This window comes from Electrophorus electricus, chromosome 5, assembly GCF_013358815.1.
Source record: "Electrophorus electricus isolate fEleEle1 chromosome 5, fEleEle1.pri, whole genome shotgun sequence".
Taxonomy (NCBI): domain Eukaryota; kingdom Metazoa; phylum Chordata; class Actinopteri; order Gymnotiformes; family Gymnotidae; genus Electrophorus; species Electrophorus electricus.
In genome coordinates, this window is record NC_049539.1 from 846,859 (window position 1) to 857,500 (window position 10,642).

The 10,642-nt window shown below is 43.1% G+C and overlaps 1 protein-coding gene across 1 annotated transcript in view; it reads right to left on the reverse strand.

Moving 5' to 3' along the window:
* Nucleotides 1-1,827: 1,827 nt before the first annotated feature.
* Nucleotides 1,828-10,642, reverse strand: part of jph1a (junctophilin 1a) — a 24,194-nt gene continuing 15,379 nt past the window's right edge. The window contains exons 3-6 of the mRNA XM_027021413.2: nt 8,991-9,109; nt 2,201-2,838; nt 2,012-2,107; nt 1,828-1,881 (exon numbers count right to left, since the gene is read on the reverse strand). Of these exons, the coding sequence (XP_026877214.2) occupies nt 2,027-2,107; nt 2,201-2,838; nt 8,991-9,109 (838 nt within the window). The 3' untranslated portion in view covers nt 1,828-1,881; nt 2,012-2,026. The remainder of the gene's footprint in view (nt 1,882-2,011; nt 2,108-2,200; nt 2,839-8,990; nt 9,110-10,642) is intronic.

The window sequence follows — 10,642 nt, forward strand, 5'->3', positions numbered from 1 at the left end:
ACTTTACGGTTTTTATCTCTTTCACGTTTTTCACATTTCTTGTATATTTTGCTTCAGTACCCAACAAAATGGGCTGAATCTCTCCACAAAAAGATACAAAAAGTCTAATTTAGTATTTTTCTTGAGATATTTTAAATATTGGTCTTGGCTTTAGTATTTATTTTGGTAGATAGTAGATTTTTGCAAAAACAATGCAAACTAGCAGTAAAATAGCCTATATGCAGATTAGCCTATATGTAGATTAGCCTATATGCAAATTGGCCCGTTATGAAAATCCCACTTTTTTTGCAAGGCCAAAATGCCTGAATTTATACAAAATGCACTGCTTATTCTAGAATAAACAAACCTTTGAACTGAAACTAAATTTAAAATCACTGCTCTATCAGCAACAATGAAATAAAATGGTAGCAACATAGTGGCACATTTAAAATGAACTTTCCAAGCTCTGCAACAGTCAGCGTTCCCTTACTAGAGAATTAAGACAACAAGGAGAATTTTTTTTCTTTTTTTTTTCTTGTTCTTCTGAGGTAAACAGTAGTATTAAAGACTCCTGAAAGGCAGCCCAGCCCTTGTTGAAGGTATCACAACTCCCAGGACCCAGGACTTTGACATCTAGCATTTCAAACATGCAGGCAACCTCAGGCCTTGCTGGGGGCAGGTTTGGCTAACCTATGTTTGGAAAAAGCTCATTTGAATTTCATTGTTCATTGGTGTCAATGCTCTGCACAAAACCCAAGTTTACAAAACTGCATGCAACTATATTCTATGCTGATTCTAGGCTGAGCAGTGACATACACTGTCTTCTTCTCAGTCTCTATAAACATTTTATCTTCCCTTAGAATTAGTAAACGTAATTTGTCAAGTTAAGTCCTGTTCTGTCTGAGACAGGAGTTCTCACTACAGTAAACCAATATGTAATCATATATTCATAATTCTGGCGCATTCTGCGCTTCACGTCTCACATTCATGTCGTTCTAGTTCTCTCTTCATCTTAATCAAATATAGAACATACCAATCTCCTAAACCCCTGCATGGTAGGGCACATCATCCTTTGTTAAAATGAACATATTGCACATCTTGTAAAATAAATTCCTCTTCGTGAAAATGATATACATATAATACTATATATCTATATCTATATCTATATATATATCTATATATATATCTATATATCTATATCTATATCTATATCTATATATATATATATATATATATATATATATATATATATATATATATATATGTGTGTGTGTGTGTGTGTGTGTGTGTGTGTATGTTAAAACCCAAAACTGTGGAGCCCGGGTACTTGGCCTATAGTCTAATCTTATCTCACATGTCATTTGGGTCCACCCACGACTGGCCAAAGGAGGATCAATGTAAAGAAAGAGACAGCACAAAACCCTTAAAACAAAAGAAACTACAGTAATGCTGAAGCACCGCCATGCAGACCCTCGGCGCTCGTCCTGCGGCCGGCCTGCTCTGCTTTCTCCTCCTGAATGGATTCCTCTGGCCCCCAGCTGACATCTCACATCTATGTCAGGCAGCCAAAGGGCAGGGCAGATGTCTGTGCCCGTCACATGAAAGTGCACCTCTGAACATTTCCAGCGTGTGCAGGGCCCCAGCAGGACCCAGCAGAGCTGCGTTCAGACGCACTCACCAAACCTTTACTTCAACCTCCTGGCCAGACGTTTCCCTGCAGATGAGTTTTCTTATCGTTTAGTCTTTCACGAGACCAAAAGATCCAGACACTAGAGCTAGTGGTGCACATACAGGTGGAGGAGGTGGAGGTGGTGCACATGCCCCATCCTGTCCCTTCCACTGCTTGTCTGTCTGCCGCCATTTTGATTTCATGAGGGCCAAAGGCGCGGTGCTATTCTTTCACTGGGGAAGCAGAACAATTAAACCGAAAACAATATACAATATTGTATACACACACAACAGCCAAACTCTGGAAAAGCAGCACAGAGTGGAGAGATGATAAAAATGTGAAAATGTTAGGGAAGATATTTACCCAGGATTCCCGCCATTATGTCAGGAAGTGAACAAAAATTATTGCCAATCCAATATTCAAAAGCATTACCATGGCAACTAAAATTGAATTAGGACCCTGGAATGTAGAAGGACATGGTATATTAGACAAACCTTGTAACACATTTAATCTATAATTATGCCCCAAATTATCACACCTAACTGGACTTACCATTTCTCCTTCTAAAACGTCACTGCTGATCTCCACGCTGGCCTTCTTGGTTTCTGATAAGCTCTTTGGCTTGATAGACTCCTGCTTCCTGAATTTGAGCTCTGGTTTTGGGGTGGATGTGCTGAACAGTTTTGGGGGAGGTGGGGTTACTAAAGCCAGGCTGGATGGAGACATCTCTGCTTCCTCCGGTTCCTCTGGAGGGACGACCTTCACAGGAGTCTTGACGTAGTAGCTGTGATAGGCAGCGTGTAGTTGCCCGTTAATGGGTCTCACAGGGTTGGCAATTGGCTCCTGAGCCTTGGGTGGCTTTGGTGGGGGCGGGTCCTGCAAATCGAAGGGGGCGGGTCCAGGGGGCGGAACAGATCCTCTGGTGAAGCCTGGCACTTCTTTGCTTATCTTACGGGATGCAGAGCTGTCGTCTTTGCTCATCTTCTGCGTCAAGCTGCTATTGGCCAGTTGACTTTTCTTTTTTGGTGCAGACGGAGGAGAGGAGGAGGTGCTACGGGTGGGGGAGTGGGAGGGAGTCGTACCCCGCTGGTAGAAAGGGCTAGCAGACTTCTTCTCCTCCTCCTCTGCTGGCGGGGCCTCCTCAACCTCCTCCACAGGCTCACTGGGTTTTTGCTTGATGTAGTCCAGGCCTGTGAAGCACAGTGGGAGAGCTGAGCATGAGAACAGAGCAAACACAGAAACGCACACACAGAAATCTGTAGTGGACATCCAACACTGAAATCTGTGATTCACACATAGATTAGGAGGCTCTGTGTATTTTCATACTTCTCAGTATATTAATGACTTTTCATGTGGCTTTTTAACTTTAGAAAGTCAGGTGATGCCCTTAGTAGAAAGACCCAACCTCTCCCAGATACAACACAGAGTGTGTCATCAATATAATTTTAATTTAAATTAATTTTAATTTTTATTATCATTATACCAATACAGGGGTTGTTATTACAAAACACTGGAGGGTTATTCTCCACTGCAATGATTAAAAAATGAACGAAGAAGATGTGCAGCTGTAAACAACAGGAATATATGCAGAAGGTAGAGGCAGAATTAGAGTTCAGACTATGATAAGACAGAAATACGAAGACCTTAAGGGATGTGTTAGTATATATAGTACATGAGCTTTGCCATGTCACATGTTCAAATATATTACTAATATATTCAAATATATTATTAATATATTCTAATATATTATTAATATATGTTGCAATGACATCACAGATGTTGCGGGGGGGGGGGGGGGGGGGGGTTTTTAAACTACTATAGATGTTTATAACCCACTTTGGTTGGGAGTTTATAACCCACTTTGGTTGGGAGTTTATAACTGACTTTGGTTGGGAGTTCATTACTCACTTAGCCTTACTAAGACCTCAATGAATGTTCTGAGGGATTGATGTGAATATAATTCCATGTACAGTCTCTGTCACTACTGGCCATGTTTGTGCAGTTTCACTTAGTTTACACACAATCCTGCACTGGGAATACCGCACACCGACAGGATTACAATGAAGGGGCCAGGTTTGATCACAGCTAAATGATACCGATTTACTAATCTAGTACTTATTGTAGGGTATCGTTTATTACACTGATGTTGACTAACAAACTCTAGTACTTATTATTTATAGCACTTATCATTGTCTGTTATAGAGCTTGTGTATTTTGTACTTCTAGCCATCAGCAGTGATCCCTGTATTTCTACAGTATTCTAGTTCATTGGTATGTTGGACTCTGACCTACTGTACTGTACTAGGATGTATTCTATGATGAAATGACAAAGCACTTTGTAAGTCGCTCTGGATAAGAACGTCTGCTAAATGCCGTAACTGTAAATGTAAATATCCTGGCAATCAGACAAATCTCAGACATTCATAGACACTGCAAACTTTGCAACAAATGTTCTCAACTCAAGTGGTCCAAAAACTGTCATAATGTTCTCTTTACGACTACTTTCCTCTCCCTTCAATCAGACAGCAGCACTGATAAAGGAGGATATTAATATATTATTACATATTATATTATTATGTGGAGATTTTCTGCCCTTGATTCAACCTTGACTGCTCCAGTGTGACCGTGTTTCTGCTCCAGTGTGACTGTATTTCTGCTCCAGTGTGACTGTGTTTTTATCCAGCATGGCTGTGTTTCTGTTCCAGTGCGACTGTGTTTCTGCTCCAGTGTGACCATGTTTCTATTCCCGTGTGGCTGTGTTTCTGTTCCAGTGTGGCTGTATTTCTATTCCAGTATGACTGTGTTTCTATTCCAGTATGACTGTGTTTCTGTTCCAGTGTGGCTGTGTTTCTATTCCAGTATGACTGTTATTCTATTCCAGTGTGGCTGAGTTTCTGCTCCAGTGTGACCGTGTTTCTGTTCCAGTGTGGCTGTGTTTCTGTTCCAGTGTGGCTGTGTTTCTGCTCCAGTGTGACCGTGTTTCTGTTCCAGTGTGGCTGTTTCTGCTCCAGTGTGACCGTGTTTCTGCTCCAGGGTGGCTGTATTTTAGCATCGACACCACCGCTGCCCAGCCCAGGCACACACCACGAGGCCTCTGTCTTCTTGGGGAGGACCTGGGACTTAGTTTCACCCTGGACTCTGCACAAGAACACGTCTCGTTTCTTTTGCACAAATGCCTACGGTTGGCATTTCTGTTCTGCAAACCCTAAATAATAATGATTATATGATTATATTTAATGATCATTTGATTGCCACTTCAAGTACTTTGAGGAGATGAAAGTATTAGTCCACATCTTCTGTAGCATGTATGCAGTAGTATGGGGCACAGAGTCTCCTATTCACAAGAGCTAAAACCAGCATTTCCAAGTCTAGATGAGAAGAAACAGAATTTTGGCTTTTTTTTTTTCACAGCTCAATTAGCCAACAGCCAGCTGGCATAAAAGATGCATCATTTGTGCACAGATTACATGCACAGGCACTAGGACCCTGCGGGAAACACTACCCAGAAGCCCGGCAGGCATGCGTGTACACGGCTCTGTATCCGTTCACGCTTTTTCGACCGTTGTCCACACTGACAAGAATTTCAGTAGAAACTCCATACATAAGAGTTGTGAGAGAGTTGCGTAATTACATAACGCAACCATGCATGTGAGTGTGTGTGTGTGTGTGTGTGTGTGTGTGAGAGAATGAAAAGGTTAGGGTGTCCACCTGCATTCTGTGCAAGGTGCATAGAAGGCGAACGTCCACTGCCAGCCTCTTTTATGGGGGTCAGAGAGGGCATGAGGGCACAGGGGTTAAGAGGTCATCGGTTCAAACATCTGACTGAAGTAAAGGTCAGCGCTGAGGAGCAGGACCTTGCTCTCCGGCCTGCCCCCATTCACAGCTAGTCTTCACTCCAAACAAAGCTCAATCGACATGCCCACCAGCCCTGGCACAGTGGTCCCAGCTGAAAGGTGCCAAACCTGCGCTAACCTGCTACACACCTGAAATGTGGATTAGAGCTCCAGGTGGCTCTTCTTCTCACTGTGGTGTTCACTACGTTTGGACTGAGTCAGAGACTCAGAACCTAAGAACATACTGGAAAAATTTATTTGCACCACACACACACACACACACACACACACACACACACACACACACACACACAAACACAAACACACACTGAGGACCAGGAGTCTACACACATATACATAACGTCATGTACTATTGTTAATAATCTCACATACAGTCTCACCCACAATCATTTGGTTGCAAACTTTGTTTTAGTTTGATTGTCCTTTTCCAGTTATAAAATATTGCATTTATTTATGACATATACTTATGTTTTCATTAAATCAAGATTGGATTATTGAATTGGTCTTCTAATTGGATACTCTAAAAAGTCATTAAATAAACTTCAACTCGTACAGATCGCAGCAGCCAGAGTCCTAACAAGGGCCAGAAAATCTGGTCCTTCAGGACTGTGGTCACCCTCTGGTCCTTCAGGACTGTGGTCACCCTCTGGTCCTTCAGGACTGTGGTCACCCTCTGGTCCCTCAGGACTGTGGTCACCCTCTGGTCCTTCAGGACTGTGGTCATCCTCTGGTCTCTCAGGACTGTGGTCACCCTCTAGTCCCTCAGGACTGTGGTCACCCTCTGGTCCCTCAGGACTAAGGTCACCTTCAGGTCCTGCATCACTGTCGGGACTGCATGCTGACACATGTCTACTGTTTATGGGGTGTTCAGGTGTTGTTTATCTTCACAGATGTAAGTAGTCTTTGTAAAATGTTGATGCAACACTGGGCTAGACCTTCTCATCGGTGACAAGGAATCTGAAGAAAATGCCCAGTGTCCCAGGGTTTCTTGCCACTGATATCAATCACTTTGTTCTGGATCTGGATGCAGACATTTGTCAGGTTCCTGTGTAACGATGCATGTTGTAAAGAGCGCTATCTAAATCAGACTTTGCTTTACTAAATACTAAAATAGTTTGAATGTTACCAGCACATAAGAATGCATTGATGAGGAGACTCTGGAGGGCAGAATGGCCTTTATATCAAATAGCAAGAACATGCAAACAGCTGTTCCTCGCTGCTGTTTAATTAGGATTTACTGACTTATTAATGATTAAATAAAATTTGATTAAATTAGCATTACAGCATCTTTTGGCAGTTGGCCTATACAACCAGAGGTTATGAAACAATCACCGTCCTAACTACTGCTCATCAAATGCTCACGATCATAATTCATGTGCTTTCATGATCTGAAGGGGTCACTGATGTCACTGATGTGACTGATGTGTTGCACCACTGTCCTTCATGAATGCCTGTGTGCTTTAGGCAGGCTGCGATGGAAACTGACGGCTCTGCTGAAAATTTCCTTTCAAACGTTGTGTACTTACAAGCTGAGACACAGAGTCTCATTGTAGTCTCAGAAATGACCTTGAATAGCAGTCGTCTTACATTACATGTGCTTGTAAAACCAGTTTCAGAGGCTTTTCACAATGAGCACAAAATGAGCTACACAGAGTTGGGTGGGAAAAGTCTTCTAAGCTCCTCCTCTAAACACCCCCTCTAAACACCTCCTCTAAACACCTCCTCCATACTCCTCCTCTAAACACCTATTCTAAACACCTCCTCTAAGCTCCTCCTCTATACTCCTCCACTAAACACCTCCTCCATACTCCTCCTCTAAACACACCCTCTAAACACCTCCTCTAAACACCTCCTCCATACTCCTCCTCTAAACACCTATTCTAAACACCTCCTCTATACTCCTCCTCTAAGTTCCTCCTCTAAACAGCTCCTTTTCCATAAAAAGTTTATTTTCCATTTACAAATCAAGTTTTGCCAAACAGCACTATGGCTTCCACAGTCCAAACGGAGCTGGGCAGAAACACAGTAAACAAACCGAGTAAACAGAATAAACAGCCATACTGTACGTAGGAGGGCTTAATAATACCTGCCTTAGCCTGCTGGAGATCAGAGATGTTCTGTCCAATATAAACAACTTCAAACTTAAAAAGTCCCTGGAATATAACACTGAGGTTACGTCACCCTTCAGACCACAATGACTTATTATGTAACCAGTCATCTGTAGTGTGTAGTAATGTCAGAACACCAGTGTGTGTTGTCAGAGAAACCATGAAGACAGGGACGCTAGGAGGGGCCAACTGTGACAGTTTGAAATGAAAGTGAACGTAAGCAAAGTGAAAATAAGAAAGCATGGAAGAAAAAGATTAAAAATAAAACATATTAAGAATAATTGATTAGGGTTACAGTTAATCTGTACCTTCCAGAAAAGGCTGCTCTATAGCACATGGGCTGGCACGGACCCGCCTTACTGGTGGTGAATTGTTCTGCAGTCACAGCACTCGACCTAAAAGTTTAGAAGTTGATGGCAAATTGGAAATGTGATGTATGTGTGCAGTCCCACTCTCCTGAGTCTGAGCAAACAGGCTACAGGGCAAATATCGTCTCATAAAAGTCATCCACTGTGTTCATCTCCCATTTTGTATACACAGAAAATAACTAAGAGCTGGAAGAATAAAAGTAGTCGTTACCTAGCAACATGTCAGCAGGCTGGTGCAGTTTTGGAGTGAAAAACCTGTGCTGTTATCAGGAATACCAGCGTGGTGAGAACGCTTGTCTGCAACATCGGAGCTCACTGCTGTTTAACGTGATATCAGCACCTCCAGTAGTGCAAGGTGATTTTGCACATCATAAATGTGTCTGTTTTAGAATACAGGACACTCGCTTTGTCCATGTCCAGGAAGGGGGTCACGACCCTGAGACCTCTGAGGCTTTTGGACACTGAGAGTAGATTCATGACTTGCTTCTATTATACAGCATCTGACAACAGCACACCTGGTCTACTGTAACGCTGAGCGGTAAGGAGGCGGACGCGTGTGCTGAGAGGAGCGAGTTTTAATGGGGCAAATCGAAGGCGCACACGGGAAAGCAGGCTATAACTAAAACAAGGGAAAACTCAGGGCTAGGAAACACGAAGGCACAGAGTACAAAGAAACAACCATAAAACATTCAAACATTAACTCAAAATGAAACAAACAGTAAAACCTCCAAACAAACAATGAACAGCAATAACCAAGACACACAACAGGGTTTAAATACATGAACTCGAAACAAAAGGGACAGGTGTACGCAGTCGATGTGAGGATAAAATGAAACTATGGAATGGAACTGAACACAACACAGGAAAACACGGAACACGGAAGGGACTGAACGTGACACCAGCTCAAAACTGTAGGCAGTTTGAAATGTGTGTGAGTGTTTGTTTTCAAATGCATGCACGTGTGTGTGTGTGTGTGTGTGTGTGTGTGTGAGAGAGGTGTGTGATGCTCCACCTGGTTGATAAAAGTTGGGGGACAGTTCTCTGGCCCCAGTTCTGGCGAGGTCTGACTCCTGATCTGCAGCAAGTGCAGCCTGGTCTGCTGCCTCACTCTTTAGTCTGGCATGGGTTGTCCTGTATGTCACACACACACACACACACACACACGCGCGCGTGTTAGAAACATTGTATTTCGAGTGTTCATAGTTATAAGACCAGCACTCCCAGTGGGTTTTGCTCCTGGGGACTAAACTATGTTCTCTGGGTGTAAACCCTGCAGTGTGTCCTGGTTCAACACAGCTGTGAGCCACCACGGCAGGTGCAGGGGAAGCAGGCCATGCTTTACTCTCTTTCTGATGTCACCTTGCCTAGCTCCGCCCACACTTCAACCTCATTGGTCCATATAATCATTTACTGGATAATCACACCAATGATGGCTGGATCTCTCGTCCAAGCAGTCTAGTTAGATGAGATCAAGGCCATAAGTAGATATGATAGCCACTAAGTGCCAGAGCAGATTTCAGTGTTGGATGTGCACTACAAATTTCTGTGTGTGTGTGTGTGTGTGTGTGTGGTGTGTGTGTGTGTGTGTGTGTGTGTGTGTGTGTGCATGTACGTGCGTGTGTGTGTGTGAGTGTGTGTGTGTGTGTGTGTGTGCATGTACGTGCGTGTGAGTGTGTGATCAAGAACGAAAGGAATAGTTTAGTCACAAACACTATAACCCCCTCTACACACATCTAACCATGCGTCTCAGGTCATGCTGTGTCCGTGGCTTCTTCTGATGGCTTTCTGGACAAAAGAGAGGCTTGTTTCAGCCATTAAACATGCATGAGCGAAGAGACGCAGACACAGTCCGGAATCCACCTCCAAAATGTGTATCCAGTTCTGGAGTTCCACACACAGAAAATTCTGTTTCTGCCCACTACTGAAATGGTGCTCCATCATGGTGCACAGATATGGTGCACAATGTGGTTGTTATTTACCATGACTGTTCCTCTTTTGTCAAGTCACATCACTCACCACTGTGAATAAAATAATCATCTGCTTGTTGACATTGTCATAAAATTAATATTCTCAGTAGCACATTGGAAAATAAAGTCGAATTCTGTCGACCTCTTCATGAAGTGCTGAGTGCCAGCACAGTTAGCAGATAACCTGGATATTACAAACCGATGTGACATTATCCCCCAGCACATAAAACAGTACAACAGTTTAGTGAGTTCAGGAGTCTTTGAGTGACACAATAATCAATGTGCTCTTAAATGTTCTGAATTCTGAATGCAATGTGATCTGTTCTCTCCTGCATGTGATCTGGGCAGTGGTAGTGGTGAAGGTACTTGACTTGAAATCGGAAGGTTACTGGTTCAAGTCCCACCGCTGCCAAGTTGTCACTGATGGGCCCCTGAGCAAGACCCTCAACCCTCAATTGCTCAAGTCATACTCAGATATAATTGGAAGTTGCTTTGGATAAAAACATCAGCTAAACGTAAATCTGTTCTCTCCTGCCTCATATGGACAGAGCTTGTTTTGTTAAAAGCTGTAAGATGCTAATCTGAACCCACTGCAAATGTTCTCCATTAATGGGATTTTGGAGGGGAGCCATCAGAAGAGAGTAAAGGCTTCTGCTGGCCTTGGTCATAGCACCTCCAGATCTTGGCTCAGACATCC